This window comes from Triticum aestivum, chromosome 2B (genome assembly GCF_018294505.1).
Source record: "Triticum aestivum cultivar Chinese Spring chromosome 2B, IWGSC CS RefSeq v2.1, whole genome shotgun sequence".
Lineage (NCBI taxonomy): Eukaryota > Viridiplantae > Streptophyta > Magnoliopsida > Poales > Poaceae > Triticum > Triticum aestivum.
In genome coordinates, this window is record NC_057798.1 from 645,591,281 (window position 1) to 645,616,184 (window position 24,904).

Below are 24,904 nucleotides of genomic sequence, written 5' to 3' on the forward strand. Positions count from 1 at the left end.
GGGACGATGCGATGGCGAAGGAAATCTGCGCCAACGGCGCCTACGGTGAGCCTGGCAAGCCTAAGGCGCAAGATTCGGGTGACGGCAATCTTCAGCCTGTCATCCTCCGGGGCCACGTTGCTCCAATCGTTGCCGCGTACTATCGGGGTTTGGCGCCGGGCGGTGAATGGCTGCGGGTTCTCCTCGACGATCCAGCACCAATCTGCTCTCCACTCCTCCCACTTGTTGCGGAGCTCTCCCTCTAGATAGGCTTCCTTCTTGCTGACCCTTGAGATCCAGGCGATTCCGCCGGCAAGGGGCTCTCCTCTCTCGACTCGGGGGATAAAGAAGTGGCGGAAGAGGGCGACATTGGGGTGGACTCCGACAAAGTTTTCGCATAGATGTGCGAAAACTACCATGGTCAGAACGGCATTGGGGGTGAAATCAAGGAGACGGAACCCGTAGGTGTTCATGATATCGCAGAAGAATTCGGAGAAGGGCGGGCAGAGCCCATAGTAGAAGAACAGCGCGAAGAATGGGTACCCGTTTGGAGCCAGTCTCGAAGCAGCGGCTGAGAGTACCCTCGTGCGCGGATGCGCTCGCGTCTCCGTCGACCAGAAGAGGTAGTAGTATTCCCTCAGCTCCTTCGCGTCGAGCTGAGGGGGGAAGATCGCCCGCTCCTTTCGCAGCGCCACGAGCCGCTGCGCCTCGGCTGACTTCACGCCCTTCCCCTTGTCGGCTTTCGGAGCCATGGCGGAGGTGGCGGGGGAGATCGGCGGCATTGGTGGCGCTGGTGGCGATGGGGGGCGGAGCGCTGCTCTCTTTCGACTTTCGGAAGAAGGGGGAGCAGCGGTGATTTCTGAAGATTGGAGCAGTAACCGGCGAGGAGGACGAACTGCCCCTGTTTCCCCTGCTTATAAGGAGGGAGGGGGCGGACGTTTCGCCCTTCCGAATAAAGAAACCACCCATGATCTCTCCCACGACGCCGCATTCGACGCGTGCCGTTGGGGAGGGCGCGGTGGATACGGAGCAAGATTCGGCGTAACCCAGGCCGCACGTGCCCGTGCCCTATTTTGGGCCTGGCCCAACAGCGCTCGGCACCGTGTGTGGCCCAGGCCCGGGGGCTCCTGTCGGTGTACTAGAGTAGGGGTACCCTAGTATCCCGAACTTATGCATGGGCAGTTGCAGCACCCCGCGGCAAGGCTTGCCGGGCGACCGCCAAGATCCTCCGTGGCTCCTTTGGAGCCATTCAAGAACAAAGTATTCGAGCCAAGAGACAAGACCCCGGCAAGAGGAGCTTGCCGGGAAGGCCAACCAAGGCATCTCAAGGAACTTGCCGCGACGCGCCACGCGTCCCGGCAAGGCCTAGTGAGCGACAAGCTTCCGGGCGCGACAAGACAGCAACCGCGGCAAGGCGCTTGCCGCAGCAAGTAACCACCCTGTACCCACACTCCAGCGCATCCACCAACGTGTCGCCCTGGGGCTTTTCCAGGCGTGTGTGGCGGGAGGCTGTGCAGACAGCGGTGCACGGTGGCATGCGGCGCTGACAAGACCGCCATCGTGGCGAGCGGTGGCGTCCCTGACGGTCCCTTTTTGCACTGTTTGGGCGACACAGACAGGCATTTAATGCCCTTGTCCCCTGCCGTCAGGGTTAGGTAGGATACACTGTGCAAGTAGGTATACCAACCGCAACTCCTTTTTATGTTTTTACCCTTATCTACGTTGCCACCTGTCGGTGACCCCTTTAGCATATAAAAGGAGGCCCACGTGCAACGTAGAGGAGGTTCGGAAGGTTCGGCTCATTTCGAAGCCAGAAGAACACTCACGCTCGGTCTGGTAGCATTCGGCGCTCCCGAGCAAGAACACAATACAATCAGACAAGCAGCAGTAGGAGTGTTATCTCTCCGGAGAGCTCCGAAGCTGGGTAAACTGCTCGTGTGCTTCGCCTTGATCCACTCTTCGTGCGATCTCCGCCCCCCCACCGAACCGAAAGGGGCTCGGTCCGCCGGTCCCATAGGTGTTCGTGGATCAGTTTCCCCGACACACACCAACATTTGGATGGTGTCATTTCAATATCTATGATTTTCATACTTGAATATGAGCTATTTTTCATGCATTTAAATTAGTTAAATAAAATATGGGTTAATGCTAGTTATTTTGTGATGCTTGGAATGCTTGCTTAAGTTACTGGTTGAATGCATGAACTTGTTTGGTCAAGTAGAATAAAGTTTTAACTTTGTGAAAATGCTTTGATGTATAATGGTAGTTTTTTTATAATTGGACTTTCATATAAAATATGAGCTAATCAAAATGATGCATGATAATAGCCAGTGAGGTAGAATGAGTAAGGTTTGATGATGAGTAGTGCAAGAAAATCAGTTTTGATGAGGTTGATCCATTCATGTGAGTTGTATGCTTTGCATGTCGATTAGTTGCATCATCATGGCATCGTATGACTTGGGGTTATTTTATTTTTCAAGTTAAACCTGATAATAATCCAACTTGAACATAACATTGATCAAGTCATGGTGCCACTGAATCGGGTTTTCCTCAGTGCGACCACATTTACCTTTATGGGGAGGTCTTGATTCGGTCCTTTGTCGTGCCTCTCGCCGGTGCCTCCAACGAGGAAAGGTTATGGGCGTGCAGTACCCTGGCCTGGTAAGAAGACATAACCTTGTGTGCCCATTTGTTTTTATGGTACCTTGTCCCTGTTTGGCACCCTTTTTCCACGACGGTGGCCGTTGATGCCTTTGGTAGGCACGGGGCCACCCATGACTTAGCCCTGAGAGGGAGTTGGTCGGAGTGGTCGGGAGAGTGTCATAGCAAGGGAAGGATTTTGTCGGAATACTGTTGGTCCACCCGAATGGGATGCCGAGGCCAAGGATTCCGTGGTGTGGGTAAAGTGCGCTACCTTTGCAGAGTGTATTCAAACTATCGATAGTCGCGTCCTCGGTTACGGACACCACTCGGTAGTAGGTCACACCATGGATCAACATTTATAAGTAATCTTGCATACTAAAGATTTATTGTTGGCACTAGTTTTGTGATGATTTGTGGGATCATGAGATGATCGTGAGTGTTTGGCTTCAGTTGTGATTGGGGTATGATCACCGTTCGGTTACAAGGCAACCCGTCTGGTAAGCGAGTCTGAGGGACTCGGTGCACAAGTTGGTTTCACCGCATCAGTAGCATTACTTGCATTGCATTAACCTGAATAATTGTCATGATATTGTTTGTCATTATGCTTATGATTGTTGTGAGCTTGCAAGTACGTTCAATGTACTGACCTGGCGTGTCATGCGAGATTTCAGGCAAGTCGTATTGGACCGGAGAGCTTCCCGCGTCTAGATCATGTCCACGTCGATGTCCCTGTGCTATGGAGTTCCACTTCGTCGTCGTTCCGCTGCCACGTAGTTTATGTGATCGAGGCACCTTCATGTTCATTAAATAATGTACATATTGTTCAGTTGCACCATGTGTGTCGCTTGGCCTCTCAACTCGATGTAATCTCAGACTTATGTTTCCGCTAGCATCAATAAAGCGATTGTTTCTGTACCATGTTGTTGTGTGTTGCCAGAAGACTTGATCTCTGGGCTGGCAATGCAAGGTAAACCGGTTGCTCTGAGCCGGGGTGCCACAAAACCCAAACAATAAAAAAAGACCAAAACATCAGCGTACATGGAGCTCACAACTAAAAAAACACAAGAGCAAAAGAACATACTTGCACCAAGTTTCATGCGTTCCTATTTGCACCATTGCAAGTTGGTGACGCCTTTCTTGATTAGAAACGGGAAACTTATTACCCCGAGCAACATATGGATCTGAGGTATATCTACCAGGAACAACCATCCTGCGAGGTACATGACCGCGAGATGAACCACTAGGAACAATGGAAGATTGTGCATGAGCTTTAGGAATAGGAGCAGCTGAAGGAGGTGTAGGGGCACTCCCGGATGACAAGATCTCTACTTCTGGGCTAGAAATAGCCTAAGAACATAAAAACAACAAAAGAAAGAAAGAATAAGCACAACAACTTGAAGGATGAAGACATTTAAAAAATAGAGAAGAACAAGGGACAAAGAAGAGAAGATGAAAATACTTGTTGCTTCTTAGGATGACAACTAGTTGATTGAGGTGTTGTGAAGTTCTTGAGCTTGTTGTACGCAATATCATTAGATCTTGAAAGACGTTGACACCTAGCAGCAAAACTAGAAGTGCCTAAAATTCCAATGTCGTCTTGTAGCTCTTTACCCTACAATCATTAAACATGCAAGAAGCATTAGAGAATCAGTACATTATACAAGACCTAAGAAACAAGAAATCAGAAACCAAAAAGAAAAAATACAAAAAACACAAAGCAAAGATATTAGAGAATAACCTTGATAGAAGATTGACAACATACCTCATTAGTATGGTGGCTTGAGGAGTTTACTTGGAAACTTAAGAATTAGGCAAAGACGACATTTCAATGCAATCTTGAAAACACAAAAAAAAACAATCCAAAAATCAGAATAAAATCAAAACCAGCTACTGAAAAGACAAAGAAAATAAATAAAATTCAGGAAAAATTACCTCATCATTTCGGGGATCCAGCGAATTAATAAATCTTTCAACAACATACTGAGAGCATTCAACATCACCTAGCTAAACAAAAATAGAAACAAACAAAATCACTAGTAATGTTCCAAAAAAAGGAGTACAATGGGAGTACAATGGGAGATGCTAACCGTGGTATGGAAACACAAGCGTATAGGAACCAGAGGTGACAGTCCTCCAGAAGAATTATCAACCTCTTTATCATTGGGATCACCATTGGAAACATCGACATAGCATTGAACACCAAGAGTGTGATTTAACTGAGCAAAAGTGGGTCTTTGAAAACCATTATCATCGACCTTGGGTTCGCATTTCTTAATAAGACCAGCTACACAAAACATAAAACAAGAGGGTGAGTTACATAAAATGTTTCAAAACAATACCAAGAAAATAAATAAACACACAAAGGCCTGAGGGCTTCAAAGAAGAGCCAACATCAGGAATTGTGCACTGCGTCGTTGAAGGGGATAAACCTACAAAAAGAGAAGATACAAGAACGGGTGAAGAAAAAAATAAACAAGACACAAATAAAAAGGAAAATGAAGAAGACAAGAATTTGAATAAGAGAAAAGAAAAGCTCAAACCAAAAGAATGAGAAGGAATTTTTGTAGAAGATAAATTCGCCACTGGAATTGCAGCTTCAGCATTTGCCTCATTTACCATGCCCTACAAAACAAAACCAAAAAACGATAAATGTACTAAATGCATCAAGTGAATATAAGACAAAAAAGAAACACTAAATACACAGAGTATAATACCTCATCACATACTTTAGGAGCTGGAGATGAACTAGATAAAACTACTGGGTTGTGAAAACCCCCAACACTAACAACACCAGGAACAATAGGAGAAGCTTCATTCAAATTGAGGATTTGCTGCTCACATGAGGAGATAATTTCACAACAACAGTCTCACACTTCCTCTCAGCAATGAAAGATTGAATAGAGACAGACTTGGCGCCTGCAAAAAGGACAAAGAAACAACATGCCCAAGAACAAAAAAAAGATCATACAAGCAAGAATACGAAAATCAGAAAATAACAACAAACAGGAAAGAACTTCAAGAAGGAACTAACCAAAAGAGAACTTGTTTAGAGAATGACCCTCACTTGAAGAAACTTTAGATGTCGGGACCGACTTGGAATTTAGAGTAGAGAGTGATAAGCATTCTAGAACATCAATTACAAGGGACTGTGACCATTATACAAACAGCTTGGGCTTGTTCCTAGATTAAACAAGGTCTATAACTACTTGAGCAGCCTGAAAAAAGTTCAGTAAAACAACACAATTGAACAACCAAGCAACAAGGGGAAAAAGAGCAGAAAGTACAAATCCAAAACTACACTAACCTCAAACCCAAAACGAGTACCTAAGGATTTATGCGCATTCATTTCAAAAAGCATGTCACTACAAGGGGGAACATCACCATCCTTGCTTGCTGAAGATTTCTCAATAGACCGCTAGAAACGAGGAGAAATTTAACATGAGAACATACTGAAAGCATAAACAAGCAAAAAATAATTATAAATTTAAACCAAAAGAACAAAAATAACAAACCTGCGGATTAACTGGAGGACACAACCGCTTTAGAGGCCTCTTGCCATAAGAGCGGCTATTGTTTCTATCAAGCTCTGAAAATTGCTTAACTTTGTGACCTCTCCATGCTAGAATCCGGGGCTTGATATCAGGGACAGAATGGAGACCGAAATTAAGTTGGTCAAGGTAACAAACCTATAAACAACCATACAAGAAAGAGATTAAAGGCAATAACATAAAAAATTTAAAATAAAAGTAAAGAACAAAAACAAGACTTACATCAAAAGAATGTTGACAACCAGCAAACGTCACTGATCTTTTAGAAGCAACTTTAGTGGAATCCTTGAACTTTTTGATGCTGCTCAACAACCACTCATATACAAATCTGGACAGATCATAGTTACACACAGAAGAACAATCCCTAAAAATATGAAGGTACTTTGGGCTAGGACTGAGGCTAGAGTTGGGAAGGAATGAGGACAACGCAACAATCATGAAGCAAATGAAAATGTCTTCATTAGACAACTCAACTTCGGTGGATTTAAGCTTGTTGGCGAAGAAAGAGACATGAGGAATATTGGAAACATTGAAGTGAGATAGGATAAAATCACGACCAGACTCGTGATCACACACAAGTGGCTCACCATCTACTGGGAGGTCAAGGATATCATGGATATCATACTTGGTCATTGGGATAAATTTCCTTTTGAACTGGAATTTAGATGAAGGGACGTCAAACCTACTAGCAATCCACTTCACTAGCCTAAGGGGAACCTCAGTCCTAACAAAGTTTAAGAGACAACCCGTGCCATATGTCTGGATGACATTCTGATACCTAGGAGACATTCCAACAACAACACCAGAGAAAAACTTCCTAGAATATCTAGTGAAAGTGACACAATTGGGGAAATCAGTAGATCGTTTCTGCCTCTACAAAACAACAAAAAGAGAGACAGAAATGAAAAACATATCATAGAACCGAAAACTAGTAAAACTAAGAAAATACACAATGCAGAAAACATTAATACATTTAGATCACTATAGTACCTCAATAAAAATACACAACTAACGCATAAACAACACAACTACAGATCCAATTCTAGGAACTAACCACATTCCTCCAAGTAGATGATAGTTTACTTTTTAAGCATTTTACTTTCTGAAATGACAAAAAACACAAATGTCACCCAACAGAAAAAGCCAAATTAACAAAAGAAAGAAAGAACATAAAAGAGAAAATTGAACATACTTGATTGAGATAGAACTTCAAAAGAGCCTTGTCGAACCATCCTTCGTCTCGAGATAGATCCTGCAAACAAACAAAAAATAAAACAGACCAAAAAAACTAAATCAAAGCTAAAAAATAAAGAAATAAACAATAAAGAAGAGAAACAGAAATAAGTAACTACCGGAGACATAGGACAAGAACCATCTTCTGCAAAATCATTAGGCCCAAAAGCTTCACCCACTGAACCTGCACTATCTAAAGATGATACTAATGGAACATCCTGATGAGACACTTTCCGTAGCCTACCCATTTAAACCTGTAAACGGAAACCACACTGGAATTCAATAATTTTTATGAAACCACAATTACACTAAAACTACAATCAAATTACACTGTAAAAATCCACTAAAATTACACTGGAATTAAATGGGTAAATTGCACTGAAAAGTACATTGTACTTACAATCAAATAACACTGCAAAATCCACTCAAATTACACAGTGAGACTGGGGCAAATTACACTGTAATACATAGATAAAATTGCACTAGAATTAATGGGTAAAATTACACAGGAATTATACTGTAATTACACTGGAATTGCAGTGGAATTAATGGGTAAAATTACATTGGAATTACACTGTAATTACACTGGAATTGCACTGGAATTAATGGGTAAAATTACACTGGAATTACACTGGAATCTGGGACAAAAATACCGTCGGAATGGGACAAATTACACAGTAAAACTGACATAAAGTTACAATGATAATCTAGGAAAATTACACTGTAATTACAATAAAAAAATCACCCCTAGAAGAAATTACCCCTGTAAGACTAGGCCAATTTTCACTACAACACTGAAAAGGTCTGATAAAACAATTGACAACACTGAAAAGGTCTGAGCCAAAATTACACTAAAATTAAACTTAAAATTCATTCCTGCCAGAAGTAAAACAAACATGGAACAAAGGGGAACTACACCTCGCAACAACAAATCAGGAGCCGAATTCATTGGAATACACAAAGAGCTTGACATGAGCAGCTAGCATAAGGGCATGAGCATAAGGGCATGAGGGAGCATCGCAACATGAGTAGTAAAAGAGCTAGGCATCTACCAGTACACCTATGGCATCCCGCATGCTACATCAACAGAATCGCGCTCACCTACAGGAACATGAGTCCCGCTCACCTACAGGAACATGAGCAGCTACAGGTACTTGAGCACCTACAGATCGCCCTCTCACCTACAGGAATATGAGCACCTACACGAACATCTACAGAAAACCACACGCTGCATCTAAACAGACAAAAGGGGAACCACAATAACCATAAGCCGCCCTCTCACCTACAGGAACATGAGCACCCGCACGATGCAACTACACAGACAAAAGGCGAACCACAACAATCAGAAGCACTAGCAATCATACCAACCAGCGGCTGCACCAGATGCATGAGAGGTCAGCATGAACTGACCTAGATATGGAACGAACAAGAGCAGGGCAGCACAAGTGCGCAACAGAGAGAGAGAGAGAGAGGAACAACCAACGCGACACCGGGGAGCGAAGAGGAAGGAGAGAGAAATCAAGCTCCGGTGGGGGAAGGTCGCGAAATCGCCATGGACGGGGAGAAACCGCCTCCTTCCCCGCCGCTCGAGCTCCCCCTCAGCCTTATCGAAAATAGAGAGGACAAAATGAAAGAGGAAAGGTACACTACCCGATATTCAAACGAAACAAAACTCAGAGCCGGCCGGGCGCGACGGTAACGGGCACAGAAAAAACCGCACAAGACAAAAAAGGGGACCCGACAACAAGAACCAGCGCGTGAAGGAAATATGCCCTGGAGGCAATAATAAAGTTATTATTTATTTCCTCATATCATGATAAATGTTTATTATTCATGCTAGAATTGTATTACCCGGAAACATAATACATGTGTGAATACATAGACAAACATAGTGTCACTAGTATGCCTCTACTTGACTAGCTCGTTAATCAAAGATGGTTAAGTTTCCTAACCATAGACATGAGTTGTCATTTGATTAACGGGATCACATCATTAGGAGAATGATGTGATTGACTTGACCCATTCTGTTAGCTTAGCACTTGATCGTTTAGTATGTTGTTGTTGCTTTCTTCATGACTTATACATGTTCCTATGACTATGAGATTATGTAACTCCCGCTTACCGGACGAACACTTTGTGTGCTACCAAACGTCACAACGTAACTGGGTGATTATAAAGGTGTCTACAGGTGTCTCCAAAGGTACTTGTTGAGTTGACGTATTTTGAGATTAGGATTTGTCACTCCGATTGTCGGAGAGGTATCTCTAGGCCCTCTCGGTAATGCACATCACTATAAGCCTTGCAAGCAATGTAGCTAATGAGTTAGTTATGAAATGATGCATTACGTAACTAGTAAAGAGACTTGCCGGTAATGAGATTGAACTAGGTATTGAGATACCGACGATTGAATCTCGGGCAAGTAACATACCGATGACAAAGGGAACAACATATGTTGTTATGTGGTTTGACCGATAAAGATCTTCGTAGAATATGTAGGAGCCAATATGAGCATCTAGGTTCCGCTATTGGTTATTGACCGGAGACGTGTCTCGTTCATGTCTACATAGTTCTCGAACCTGTAGGGTCCGCATGCTTAAAGTAAGATGACAGTTACATTATGAATTTATATGTTTTGATGTACTGAAGGTTGTTCGGCGTCCCGGATATGATCACGGACATGACGAGGAGTCTTGAAATGGTTGAGACATGAAGATCGATATATTGGACGACTATATTTGGACACCGGAAAGGTTTCCGGTGAGATTGGGACAATACCGGAGATCCGGGAGGTTATCGGAACCCCCCGGGAGGTATATTGGCCTTAATGGGCCTTAGTGGAAAGGAGGGGAAAGGAGCAAGGGAAGGGGAGCCCCCCCCCCAAGCCCAATCCGAATTGGGAGGGGCCCCCCTTTCCTTCCTCCCTCCTTCCTCTTCCTTCCCCTCTCCCTCTCCTAATAGGAAAGGGGGGACTCCTACTCCCGGTGGGAGTTGGACTCCCCTCCTAGGGCGCGCCACCCCCCTTGGTCGGCCCCCTCCTCCACTCCTTTATATACGAGGGAGGGGGCACCCCATAGACACAACAATTGATCATTGATCTCTTAGCCGTGTGTGGTGCCCCCCTCCACCATAGTCCTCCTCGATAATATCGTAGCGGTGCTTAGGCGAAGCCCTGCGACGGTAGAACATCATCATCGTCACCACGCCGTCGTGCTGACGAAACTCTCCCTCGACACTCGGCTGGATCGGAGTACGAGGGACGTCATCGAGCTGAACGTGTGCAAGAACTCGGAGGTGCCGTAGTTTCGGTGCTTGATCGGTCGGGCCTAGAAGACGTACGACTACATCAACCGCGTTGTGCTAACGCTTCCGCTTTCGGTCTACGAGGGTACGTGGACACACTCTCCCCTCTCATTGCTATGCATCACCATGATCTTGCGTGTGTGTAGGAAAATTTTGAAATTACTATGTTCCCCAACAGTGGTATCAGAGCCAGGTTTTATGCGTTGATGTTATATGCACGAGTAGAACACAAGTGAGTTGTGGGCGATACAAGTCATACTGCTTACCAGCATGTCATACTTTGGTTCGGCAGTATTGTTGGATGAAGCGGCCCGGACCGACATTATGCGTACGCTTACGCGAGACTGGTTCTACCAAGGTGCTTTGCACACAGGTGGCTGGCGGGTGTCAGTTTCTCCAACTTTAGTTGAACCGAGTGTGGCTACGCCCGATCCTTGAGAAGGTTAAAACAACACTAACTTGACAAACTATCATTGTGGTTTTGATGCGTAGGTAAGAACGGCTCTTGCTCAGCCCATAGCATCCACGTAAAACTTCCAACAACAAAGTGGAGGACGTCTAACTTGTTTTTGCAGGGCATGTTGTGGTGTGATATGGTCAAGACGTGATGCTATATTTTATTGTATGAGATGATCAAGTTTTGTAACCGAGTTATCGGTAACTGACAAGAGCCATATGTTTGTCGCTTTATTGTGTGCAATGCAATCACCCTGTAATTGCTTTACTTTATCACTAAGCGGTAGCGATAGTTGTAGAAGCAATAGTTGGCAAGACAACAACGATGCTACGATGGAGATCAAGGTGTTGCGCCGGTGACGATGGTGATCATGACGGTGCTTCGGAGATGGAGATCACAAGCACAAGATGATGATGGCCATATCATATCACTTATATTGATTGCATGTGATGTTTATCTTTTATGCATCTTATCTTGCTTTGATTGACGGTAGCATTATAAGATGATCTCTCACTAAATTTCAAGATAAAAGTGTTCTCCTTGAGTATGCACCATTGCCAAAGTTCGTCGTGCCCAAACACCACGTGATGATCGGGTGTGATAAGCTCTACGTGCATCTACAACAGGTGCAAGCCAATTTTGCACACGCAGAATACTCAGGTTAAACTTGACGAACCTAGCATATGCAAATATGGCCTCGGAACACTGAGACCGAAAGATCGAGCATGAATCATATAGTAGATATGATCAACATAGCGATGTTCACCATTGAAAACTACTCCATTTCCCGTGATGATCGGTTATGGTTTAGATGATTAGAGGGATGTCTGTCTAAGTGGGAGTTCTTAAGTAATATGATTAATTGAACTTAAATTTATCATGAACTTAGTACCTGGTAGTATTTTGTTTGTCTATGTTTGTTGTAGATAGATGGCTCGTGCTATTGTTCCGTTGAATTTTAATGCGTTCCTTGAGAAATCAAAGTTGCTAGATGATGGTAGCAATTACACGGACTGGGTCCGTAACTTGAGGATTATCCTCATTGCTGCACAGAAGAATTACGTCCTGGAAGCACCGCTAGGTGTCAAACCTGCTGCAGGAGCAACACCAGATGTTATGAACGTCTCGCAGAGCAAAGCTGATGACTACTCGATAGTTCAGTGTGCCATGCTTTACAGCTTAGAACCGGGACTTCAACGATGTTTTGAACGTCATGGAGCATATGAGATGTTCCAGGAGTTGAAGTTAATATTTCAAGCAAATGCCCGGATTGAGAGATATGAAGTCTCCAACAAGTTCTACAGCTGCAAGATGGAGGAGAATAGTTCTGTCAGTGAGCATATACTCAGAATGTCTGGGTATAACAGTCACTTGATTCAACTGGGAGTTAATCTTCCAGATGATAGCGTCATTGACAGAATTCTTCAATCACTGCCACCAAGCTACAAGAGCTTCGTGATGAACTATAATATGGAAGGGATGGAAAAGACAATTCCCGAGCTCTTCGTGATGCTAAAGGCTGCGGAGGTAGAAATCAAGGAGCATCAAGTGTTGATGGTCAATAAGACCACCAGTTTGAAGAAAAAGGGCAAAGGGAAAAAGAAAGGGAACTTCAAGAAGAACAGCAAACAAGTTGTTTCTCAAGAGAAGAAACCCAAGTCTGGACCTAAGCCTGAGACTAAGTGCTTCTACTGCAAGCAGACTGGTCACTGGAAGCGGAACTGCCCCAAGTATTTGGCGGATAAGAAGGATGGCAAGGTGAACAAAGGTATATGTGATATACATGTTATTGATGTGTACCTTACCAGAGCTCGTAGTAGCACCTGGGTATTTGATACTGGTTCTGTTGCTAATATTTGCAACTCGAAACAGGGACTATGGATTAAGCAGGCACTGGCTAAGGGCGTGGGAAATGGTTCCAAAATCGATGTGATCGCCGTTGGCACGCTACCTCTACATCTACCTTCGGGATTAGTTTTAGACCTAAATAATTGTTATTTGGCGCCAGCGTTGAGCATGAACATTATATCTGGATCTTGTTTGATGCGAGACGGTTATTCATTTAAATCTGAGAATAATGGTTGTTCTATTTATATGAGTAATATCTTTATGGCCATGCACCCTTAAAGAGTGGTCTATTTCCGATGAATTTCGATAGTAGTGATACACATATTCATAATGTTGAAGCCAAAAGATGCAGAGTTGATAATGATAGTGCAACTTATTTGTGGCACTGCCGTTTAGGTCATATTGGTGTAAAGGGCATGAAGAAACTCCATACTAATGGACTTTTGGAATCACTTGATTATGAATCACTTGATACTTGCGAACCATGCCTCATGGGTAAGATGACTAAAATGCCATTCTCCGGAACTATGGAGCGAGCAACTGATTTGTTGGAAATCATACATACTGATGTGTGTGGTCCAATGAATGTTGAGGCTCGCGGCGGATATCGTTATTTTCTCACCTTCACAGATGATTTGAGCAGATATGGGTATATCTACTTGATGAAACATAAGTCTGAAACATTTGAAAAGTTCAAAGAATTTTAGAGTGAAGTTGAAAATCATCGTAACAAGAAAATAAAGTTTCTACAATCTGATCGTGGAGGAGAATATTTGAGTTACGAGTTTGGTTTACATTTGAAGCAATGCGGAATAGTTTCACAACTCACGCCACTCGGAACACCACAGCGTAATGGTGTGTCCGAACATCGTAATCATACTTTACTAGATATGGTGCGATCTATGATGTCTCTTACTGATTTACGGCTATCATTTTGGGGTTATGCTTTAGAGACGGCCGCATTCACGTTAAATAGGGCACCATCAAAATCCGTTGAGATGACGCCTTATGAACTGTGGTTTGGCAAGAAACCAAAGTTGTCGTTTCTTAAAGTGTGGGGCTGCGATGCTTATGTGAAAAAACTTCAACCTGATAAGCTCGAACCCAAATCGGAGAAATGTGTCTTCATAGGATACCCAAAAGAAACTGTTGGGTACACCTTCCATCACAGGTCCGAAGGCAAGACTTTTGTTGCCAAGAATGGATCCTTTATAAAGAAGGAGTTTTTCTTGAAAGAAGTGAGTGGGAGGAAAGTAGAACATGATGAGGTAACTGTACCTACTCCTTTATTGGAAAATAGTTCATCACAGAAACCAGTTCCTGTGACGACTATGCCAATAAGTGAGGAAGCTAATGATGTTGATCATGAAACTTCAGATCAAGTTACTACAGAACTCGTAGGTCAACCAGAGTAAGATCTACACCAGAGTGGTACGGTAATCCTATTCTGGAGGTCATGTTACTTGACCATGGCGAACCTATGAACTATGAGGAAGCAATGATGAGCCCAGATTCCACAAAATGGCTTGAGGCCATGAAATCTGAGATGGAATCCATGTATGAGAACAAAGTGTGGACTTTGGTTGACTTGCCCGATGATCGGCAAGCCATCGAGAATAAATGGATCTTCAAGAAGAAGACTGACACTGATGGTAATGTTACTGTCTACAAAGCTTGACTTGTTGCGAAAGGTTTTTGACAAGTTCAAGGAGTTGACTACGATGAGACTTTCTCACCCGTAGCGATGCTTAAGTCTGTCCGAATCATGTTAGCAATTGTCGCATTTTATGATTATGAAATTTGGCAAATGGATGTAAAAACTGCATTCCTGAATGGATTTCTGGAAGAAGAATTGTATATGATGCAACCAGAAGGTTTTGTCGATCCAAAAGATGCTAACAAAGTGTGCAAGCTCCAGCGATCCATTTATGGACTGTTGCAAGCCTCTTGGAGTTGGAATAAACGCTTTGATAGTGTGATCAAAGCATATGGTTTTATACAGACTTTTGGAGAAGCATGTATTTACAAGAAAGTGAGTGGGAGCTCTGTAGCATTTCTAATATTACATGTGGACGACATATTATTGATTGGAAATGATATAGAATTTCTGGATAGCATAAAAGGATACTTGAATAAAAGTTTTTTGATGAAAGACCTCGGTGAAGCTCCTTACATATTGGGCATCAAGATCTATAGAGATAGATCAAGACGCTTAATTGGACTTTCACAAAGTACATACCTTGATAAAGTTTTGAAAAGGTTCAAAATGGATCAAGCAAAGAAAGGGTTCTTGCCTGTAATACAAGGTGTGAAATTGAGTCAGACTCAATGCCCGACCACTACAGAAGATAGAGAGAAAATGAAAGAAGTTCCCTATGCTTCAGCCATAGGCTCTATCATGTATGCAATGCTGTGTACCAGACCTGATGTGTGCCTTGCTATTAGTTTAGCAGGGAGGTACCAAAGTAATCCAGGAGTGGATCACTGGACAGCGGTCAAGAACATCCTGAAATACCTGAAAAGGACTAAGGATATGTTTCTCGTTTATGGAGGTGACAAAGAGCTAGTCGTAAATGGTTACGTCGATGCAAGCTTTGACACTGATCCGGACGATTCTAAATAGCAAACCGGATACGTGTTTATATTGAACGGTGGAGTTGTCAGTTGGTGCAGTTCTAAACAAAGCATCATAGCGGGATCTACATGTGAAGCTGAGTACATAGCTGCTTCGGAAGCAGCAAATGAAGAAGTCTGGATGAAGGAGTTAATATCTGATCTAGGTGTCGTACCTAGTGCATCGGGTCCAATGAAAATCTTTTGTGACAATACTGGTGCAATTGCCTTGGCAAAGGAATCCAGATTTCACAAGAGAACCAAGCACATCAAAAGACGCTTTAACTCCATCCGGGACCAAGTCCAGGTGGGAGACATAGAGATTTGCAAGATACATACGGATCTGAATGTTGCAGGCCCTTGACTAAGCCTCTTCCACGAGCAAAACATGATCAGCACCAAGGCTCCATGGGTGTTAGAATCATTACTGTATAATCTAGATTATTGACTCTAGTGCAAGTGGGAGACTGAAGGAAATATGCCCTAGAGGCAATAATAAATTTATTATTTATTTCCTCATATCATGATAAATGTTTATTATTCATGCTAGAATTGTATTACCCGGAAACATAATACATGTGTGAATACATAGACAAACATAGTGTCACTAGTATGCCTCTACTTGACTAGCTCGTAAATCAAAGATGGTTAAGTTTCCTAACCATAGACATCAGTTGTCATTTGATTAACGGGATCACATCATTAGGAGAATGATGTGATTGACTTGACCCATTCCGTTAGCTTAGCACTTGATCGTTTAGTGTGTTGATATTGCTTTCTTCATGACTTATACCTGTTCCTATGACTATGAGATTATGTAACTCCCGCTAACCGGAGGAACACTTTGTGTGCTACCAAACGTCACAACGTAACTGGGTGATTATAAAGGTGCTCTACAGGTGTCTCCAAAGGTACTTGTTGAGTTGACGTATTTCGAGATAGGATTTGTCACTCCGATTGTCGGAGAGGTATCTCTGGGCCCTCTCGGTAATGCACATCACTATAAGCCTTGCAAGCAATGTAGCTAATGAGTTAGTTACGAGATGATGCATTGCGTAACGAGTAAACAGTCTTGCCGGTAACGAGATTGAACTAGGTATTGAGATGCCGATGATCGAATCTCGGGCAAGTCACATACCGATGACAAAGGGAACAACGTATGTTGTTATGCGGTTTGACCGATAAAGATCTTCGTAGAATATGTAGGAGCCAATATGAGCATCCAGGTTCCGCTATTGGTTATTGACCGAAGACGTGTATCGGTCATGTCTACATAGTTCTCGAACCTGTAGGGTCCGCACGCTTAAATTAAGATGATAGTTACATTATGAGTTTATATGTTTTGATGTACCGAAGGTTGTTCGTAGTCCCGGATGTGATCACGGACATGACGAGGAGTCTCGAAATGGTCGAGACATGAGGATCGATATATTGGACGACTATATTTGGACACCGGAAAGGTTCCGGTGAGATTGGGACAATACCGGAGCTCCGGGAGGTTATCGAAACCCCCCGGGAGGTATATGGGCCTTAATGGGCCTTAGTGGAAAGGAGGGGAAAGGAGCAAGAGAGGGGGGCGCCCCCCCCCCAAGCCCAATCCGAATTAGGAGCCCCCCCCCTTTCCTTCCTCCCTCCTTCCTCTTCCTTCCCTCTCCCTCTCCTAATAGGAAAGGGGGAGTCCTACTCCCGGTGGGAGTTGGACTCCCCCTTAGGGTGCGCCACCCCCCTTGGCCGGCCCCCTCCTCCACTCCTTTATATACAGGGGAGGGGGCACCCCATAGACACAACATTTGATCATTGATCTCTTAGCCGTGTGCGGTACACCCCTCCACCATAGTCCTCCTCGATAATATCGTAGCGGTGCTTAGGCGAAGCCCTGCGACGGTAGAACATCATCATCGTGACCACACCGTCGTGCTGACGAAACTCTCCCTCGACACTCGGCTGGATCGGAGTACGAGGGATGTCATCGAGCTGAACATGTGCAAGAACTCGGAGATGTCGTAGTTTTGGTCCTTGATCGATCGGGCCGTGAAGACATACGACTACATCAACCGCGTTGTGCTAATGCTTCCGCTTTCGGTCTACGAGGGTACGTGGACACACTCTCCCCTCTCGTTGCTATGCATCACCATGATCTTGCGTGTGCGTAGGAAAATTTTGAAATTACTACGTTCCCCAACAGCGCGAATCTCCGCGCAAGAACGGACGGACAACAACTTAAATGTAAACGAATTGAAAAACAGTCAGCTGTAAAATAGCAAAACCGTAAAAATAATACATGTTTATGCAGCTATACCAAATATATAATACATATGCAAATGTGACATATTTAGATACGAAGTTAAATAACAAATGTAGTACACTAGTTTTTTCTGATGTACCACATATACAGTGTATCCGTGCTGCTGGTAGTTATCTGACCCATAAGTTTTTTTCTCAAGAGAGCACCTGATTGATTGATACTACAGTAGAACAAGGCAAAATACACGGAACCCTTAATTTTCTGACTGCACGGGCAAAGGTGGATTGTTGATTTGGAGTTTTAGCGGCTCGTTGATAACTGCATTGACCGCGCTCACCATTTCGTTTGGCGAGCTAAAGCCATCGATCTGGGAGTAGAACAAGTGAACTATCTTGCTCATCTTCCAGAACAGCTCCTTGCACGGCCTAGGAACAACTGTATTTTCCATAAGAACCAGCTTTAGCAAGCCTTTTCTACATGAGGCTATGGCCTTCTGTATCGTCTCTTTAGCCGTTTCAATTGACATAGAACCACCACTATGGAGAACAAGTAGTGAGACATAATCCAGGTTTCCCTCCCTGCTCTCCCTCTGTAATAAGTAGATTAATGATTGTCAGGGTACCAAATTACAGCATGCAGGTCGAAAATGCATGAGACAACAGTGATGAGTAATTACTACTATTCTCTTCATTATTATTATACAGTAATAGGATGCACAACTACTAAGATGTACTCCGTATTATACTAGCTTCTAAGAGTAAATATCAGTCCGTCTTCTACCATCGCCGGGAACTCCTAAGAATACCATACAAGCACTTAGATGTGTGCTTTACAAGAAAAAATTCTTGACAAGTTCATGAATTACTACAAATTTTGATTTTTGTTAGAACTAGTCCTCGAGGATTACTATAGTGTCTCTATCTCACCACTTTACAGTTTGTTCTGGCAACCAGCAGGATGTTTGTTTATATAAAGATGAAGGAATTTCCCTGTCGTGGTATGTGAAGCATATATAACTTTAAAATAACATATGTTTATGCAGCTATACTAAATATAGAATACATATGCAAATGTGACGTGTGTAGATATGAAGTTGAGGATAAAAGGAACCCAAATACCTCAAGGCCTTGGATATCATTGAGGAGACGACCAATAGTGCTCGTTAGCCTAAACAACTCGTTGTATTCTTGATCTTGGACAATGCATTCTGAGAGCTTTGGCCCAATAAAGTACAATGATGTGAGCACAATGGGCCCCAGTGTGAAGGAAACAACTGCATTTGACATGTATTGCTCAACTGTTGGCACATATTTTCTCATCCGCCATTCTGCCTCAGACATCATAGACCTCAACAGCTGTAGCCACTGCAGAAGGACTCAACATGTCAGTGCTGAACAATTTTTTTTTGAGAAACATGCAAACACAATGGAAACTCACTAATTCTATCAGGTGCTTTCGAACATCACGGTTTTGTATTGCAGAAGCTACTGCTCCAAGCTGATTGACTGTAGTATAGATAGCATAAAACAATATTTGCACTTGCTCAGAGCAGAACTCGTCTTTGGAGTGATCATCCCACCTAAGATAAACATTAGCAAATCAGGGACCACAACTTGTTAGCAATGCGTAACACACCAACTCCACTTACAAAATGAAGGACCGAGGGGGTTACTTCTCAACTAATGTTATGAAGTTTTCATGTTCTTCTTTTGATCCTCCAACATCGAAGAAGTCATCAACAACAGTTGTGAGCACACCATTTTTGGCCCACGACATGCGAGCATCAAACAGTTCAGGAGGAAATATAGTAGCAGCAGCAGCAAGATAACAATATGTCAGCTTCTGCCGTGCAAACTGTAATTGGTCCAGCCGATTCCCTTTCGCCCAACTGTGCCACAATTATTTTTAAATATCTAAGAATGGAAATTAGTAAGGCAATAGAGCATAAATTTTACATTACCTTTCAAGATGCAGGAGTTCATCCTGGTAAATAGATTGAGAAAAACTGAAATCTTCAATAGCCAAAGCCAGGAAATCTTGGCTGACACGACATGGCCTGATTCAGCAAAATGTCTAAAATTTATGTCTAACATCTTTATTTATATGACTTTACAGACTATTCTTTTTGAGAAATGAGACTCTTACAGATGTTCTGTCTTTAGCTTTTGAGAACCACAATCAAAGTGTTCAATGTTCCTCTTGTGGCCTATACGTTCCATTGTGGCATAAAAGGGAAATTTAAGAGCATACTCAACCTAAAAGTATAAAAACATAGAAACAGTAAACACCCAATAAAAGGTAGAATCAGTCCAATTTCTAAGATTTAAATTTCATGTAAGGACCTCTTGAAATATTTCCGTAGTTTGCGCCCGATCGGAGAGCAATTTTTCTGTCAATAACCTGCCTGACCAGTAGCCTATGTTATCTAGGCTAAATTCATTTTCTGATACACTGACTTTTGAAGCTTTGTACAATTCCAATATAGATTTTGTATCATTTAAATATCCCTGAAGTGAATTATGGAAGGTGGATGCATCAACATGATACAGATCATCTGCGTTGTTTTGATTGAAATTAGCGAGTTAAATGAAGCATACAAAAAATATAAAGATAACATTTGTAAGATAGGAAATTCCCGCCCAAAGAAAGTACCCGAGGAAACATCATATCCATTCATTCGCAAAAGACGGAATGCCATTGCGCATGTTGCTACATCTAGCATGATTTCCTCATCTCTCTGTAACCAGAAACTGCAAAGTGGATACAATGAAGTTTACAAGATACGAAAGATAAATATCAGAACTTTATTCACGACCGTTACCTGTATGCCACGTCCAGGATGCTCCTTATCTCACTAGAAAAATGATGAGATATCCCGATGTTTTCAAGAGAATCTACCAATGAAAGCTGACAATGTATATTTGTTGGATAAACTGTTGGCACTGCAAAATTCTAATATTGTTAGGTATTTAGCCATAGTCTAAAGAGCTTACAAATTCCTCACAAAGAAAGGTAGCTAGACCGACCTGAACCACCAAATTTACTGACAAACAAATTTAGGTACTGTAGGGCTTTGTCATCAAAATTGTGGATTAGTGCAGCAGCAGTTGTGGAAGGAGAGTTGAACAACGACCCATTCTTCCTCTGAAACTTCATAACTTGATTCCAGTCCAGCAGGTTTCCTAGCCCTTCAGCAACATAAGCCATATATTCTTTTCTCCCATCAGATTTATCCCCAAGAAGTCTGAATAAAGTCCATATGTATAAGATACAAACTTTTGAAATAATAATCAGAGGTAATACATGTCTAACTCAAATTCTGGTTGCCCATTTCATTAAGGAAAAGACAAATGTGCTAACATGTGGTCCTTTTCTCCTTCAAGTCATGGTTCTTAGAAAATCATTAAAAAAATGAACTTCACGCTGAAAAATATTCATCTTCTACAAGAGGAAAATAGCCACTCCCAAAAACCTATCTTTCAAAATCATCTATCCATGAAGTGTAAACATGGCCAGAAAAGAAAGAGTACAACACAATTTTCATGCCAGAACTGTCACAGACAAACCTTTTCAGTTCCACCTCCCGGAGGTGAAGAATCCTATCAAGATCATTTTGTCCAACCGGAAATTCCAAACCCATCTCCATCCCAAGGCTAAGCATACCCGAAAACGTGATATTGAAGCCTATAGGAGCAACACTCTGCTCATTTGTAACAATGAAGAAATTTCTTCCGATGAAACGTAGTCCTGTTAGTACCATTTTCATCGCATCAGGCTACATCGATGTGGTAAAACTTGAAAAATACAAGACAGTAAAACAACAATAAAGGGTAGGCAAATTCATCTTTGTTCATACCTCTTTTGATATGCTCACCACCAACATTCCATCTCTTAAGTGCGAGCACACAAGCCAATGTGGATGAGAGGACATCCTTGTTGATGGAGGAGTCCACTTGGACTAGACCCCAAGATCCATTGCTCTGCTGATTTTGTAGGACACATTCAACACATTGAGGAAAGCATGGAACTTGAGGAGAGCCCGGCAAGGGCACCATAGCCACCCACGCGGTGTCGTAGGAAGATGGCAAAAACTCAGGTTCCAAGAGCTGCTTCCTTATTCTAGCCTTCTGCTCCTAATTTAGTTGAAACAAGAATCATGTGACAAGACCCTCAAACAACACTGCAACAATGATTGGTAGTGATGTACATACTACATACCATGTTTTGCAGACATGCATTTTCTTCGGCAGATGCCTCCTCCACATTTGCTGATTCAAGATAGGAGATGTATTTCACAAATCAATTGGCACATCTCATAAAAAAAGAATGTCTGAGGAAAGTGGGACATCACTCATGTTCTTTTTTTCAGGCTAGGGACATTGCTCATGTAAACACTACAGAGGGTGCTACTCTCAGGCATACAAACATTTGAAGTGTATATTCATCTTTGTGCAGCTAATGGAGAATAGGATTTTTTAGAAAATCTAACTTGAAATGAGAAAAATATATTTTCCGTCCCTCAACTTTTTCGATAGTCTACAAATGGTCCCTCAACTCTAAAACCAGCAAAATCTAATCCCTCAATTGTTGAAACCGGAAAATTTTCATCCCTTGGATTGCTTGGGGTGATTTTGTGCTGACATGACATGGTTTTGACCGTTGAACTCACCACCTCATCTTTGTTTTCTTCCCCCTCACTCTCTACCCACAGGAGCCCCTAGCCCCCCGCGTCTGCTCCGACCGCCGCCTCCGGCAGCCGTAGCCTCGCCTCCATGCTCCTCCACCTCTTCCTTCGCTCATGACAATCTTCCATGAAGGTAGCTAGCTCCGATTGATACAGTGAGACACGCACGTTCAGAGCAACAAGCAACTTGATCGACCCTCCTATGTGAAGCTAGCCAAGCTAATTGATTTACCACCGGCCAGAAACACACAACTCTCACGCACGTACACAGCAGCCAACTGGCTGGAAACAGAAGACTAAGGCTGACTATGATTGCCAAAGGCTAGTCTAGAGCTTGGTTGTTAGTACCACAACGGCGGTCGACGGTCCAGCGAGCCATGCGATCGTGCTCAGCCTGATGCTGTTGCACACGCTGGAGCCCGAGGTGGCATGCGCGATGGCACCCTTCGGGATGTGTGCGCCATGGATGCTTCGGCGCTGGCGTCCGAGGGCGTGGCAACCGTGCCCTACTTCCACAAGAGACAGAAAGGGACGACGATGACGAAGGAAGCTGTGGCACCTCACTTTTTTCTTTCTCCTCCTCTTCACCTTCTTCTATCAGGCATTTCGTCAAACAGTTGCCATGCGCCAACGTCGAGCTCCGCCCCGCGCCCTGCTGTGCTCCCGGTGGATGACGCAAACGCACTTGCCGGAGGTGGAGGAGCTCTGGGCGATGCAGGCGCCAACGAGCTGTCACGGCCAAAGACCTACAAATTTATGCGCGACCGGACGTTGGCCTTGCATGGACTCCGCTGTGGCGGCATTGGTCGTCGTACTCGTGTCGTGGTCCTCGGTGACGACGTCCACGAGGCCGCCGCACCAGTCGTCGTACTCGTACTGTGGGTCCTCGGTGACAATGTCCGTCGTAGCCGCCGTCGTTCTTCATGCCGGAGTCGCTCCACGCGAGTAGCCTCCTGTCCCAGTCCATAACTTTGTTCTTGAGTTGGCTTTGTGAAGGTTGATGTTTGTTTTACTTATAGGATTGGGTTGGAATTGCAGGACATGTCACTGATAAGCTTAATGGAAAGGCAGAGCTCCTACCGGTTGCTCGAAAAAAGAATGCGATTTTCAGCTTAGTCAGTATAGTGGCACGGTAATTGGTTGATGAAATAAAATTACTAAATATTACTCCTTCCGTTTCAAAATAGATGACTCAACTTTGTATGGTACAAAATTGAGTCATCTATTTTGGAACGGAGGAAGTACTGTGGATTGATGTTTTCATAGGCTGAAATTGTTGGCTTTCTGGGTCAAATGATAACATACTACTAAATCTTTCAGGCAGTCACTTTCTAGTGGATTGCACTCCACAAAGAACCCTATGCCAGGGGTTTTGCTTCTAAAGCACCTGATCTTGAGCTTTAGGGTGAAAATCTTAGTCTAGCTCTAGTTGGTTATACCTGACAAATGCGAAATCTTAGTCTAGCTCTAGTTGGTTATACCTGACAAATGCGATATTTTGTGTTGTTACCTAGTGCTTGGACACGATCTACCTGGTGAGAACCCATTATCTGACCGTCAATGGTTGGATTTAGGGCATGTTCTGATCTACTCTAGCTTCACAAAACTTCACATATCCAGCTTCTTTTCGTGGCTTCTAACTCCAAGCAGCGATCTGGGATGCGTTCTGCTGCACCTGCAGCTTCTCAAGTGCTGCGGCCCGGCTAGGAGGGTTGTGGCCTTGTACGGTTCAGACTGGGCCGGCTGGAAGCAGCCCAATTAGGGCCGATAGGTGCATAGCGAGGCGAGGGAGATCGACCCTGTGGCGATAGGTTCTAATTTTCGAGCATACTCAGCGAACCGTTTTCTTTAGCGGTGGCAGGATGTTGTAAATAGGGTGAACTCCAGCTTTTCCAATCGGTGGAGCTGGGCCTTCCTCGCTCCAGTTTTTTCCACTAGGATCGACCACAGCTTCGCGAAGCCAGCTTCTGGAGGTTATTTCATTCGGCTCTTATCTGCTCCAGGAAATTGTGAAGTGTGGAGTGGGAGAAGATCAGAACACGCCCTTAGCGATGTCTATGTGCATATCATTCCTTTTTTCTGGAGGCTTTACTTTTGGAGAACTATTTTCTCGTAGTTCTTGTGTTGCTAGGAGATAGTTGGTGTTGATGGTCGTTGTTGTATATCGTCAACCATGATTTTAATTGCTTTTGTTCTTTTCTCGCTTCACCTAAGCATAACTTCATTCTTTTACGACTTCGGTATTTGCTTACTTTATTTTTATGTGTACCTTGGAGTTGATTTAATTTGTGAATTCTAATTACGCAATGTCTGAGTGTGAACTTATTCATGCTCGTTAGTGGGTGGGTGGGTGT

The 24,904-nt window shown here is 43.4% G+C and overlaps 1 protein-coding gene across 1 annotated transcript in view; it reads right to left on the reverse strand.

Moving 5' to 3' along the window:
- Positions 1-18,119: 18,119 nt before the first annotated feature.
- The window catches only part of LOC123039360 (ent-kaur-16-ene synthase, chloroplastic-like), an 11,410-nt gene continuing 4,625 nt past the window's right edge, over positions 18,120-24,904 (reverse strand). The window contains exons 2-14 of the mRNA XM_044462561.1: positions 22,085-22,134; positions 21,723-21,999; positions 21,433-21,613; positions 20,893-21,110; positions 20,688-20,808; positions 20,519-20,616; positions 20,209-20,420; positions 20,012-20,121; positions 19,827-19,922; positions 19,539-19,754; positions 19,304-19,445; positions 18,985-19,230; positions 18,120-18,455 (exon numbers count right to left, since the gene is read on the reverse strand). Coding sequence (XP_044318496.1) covers positions 18,120-18,455; positions 18,985-19,230; positions 19,304-19,445; positions 19,539-19,754; positions 19,827-19,922; positions 20,012-20,121; positions 20,209-20,420; positions 20,519-20,616; positions 20,688-20,808; positions 20,893-21,110; positions 21,433-21,613; positions 21,723-21,999; positions 22,085-22,134 — 2,303 coding nt within the window. The remainder of the gene's footprint in view (positions 18,456-18,984; positions 19,231-19,303; positions 19,446-19,538; positions 19,755-19,826; positions 19,923-20,011; positions 20,122-20,208; positions 20,421-20,518; positions 20,617-20,687; positions 20,809-20,892; positions 21,111-21,432; positions 21,614-21,722; positions 22,000-22,084; positions 22,135-24,904) is intronic.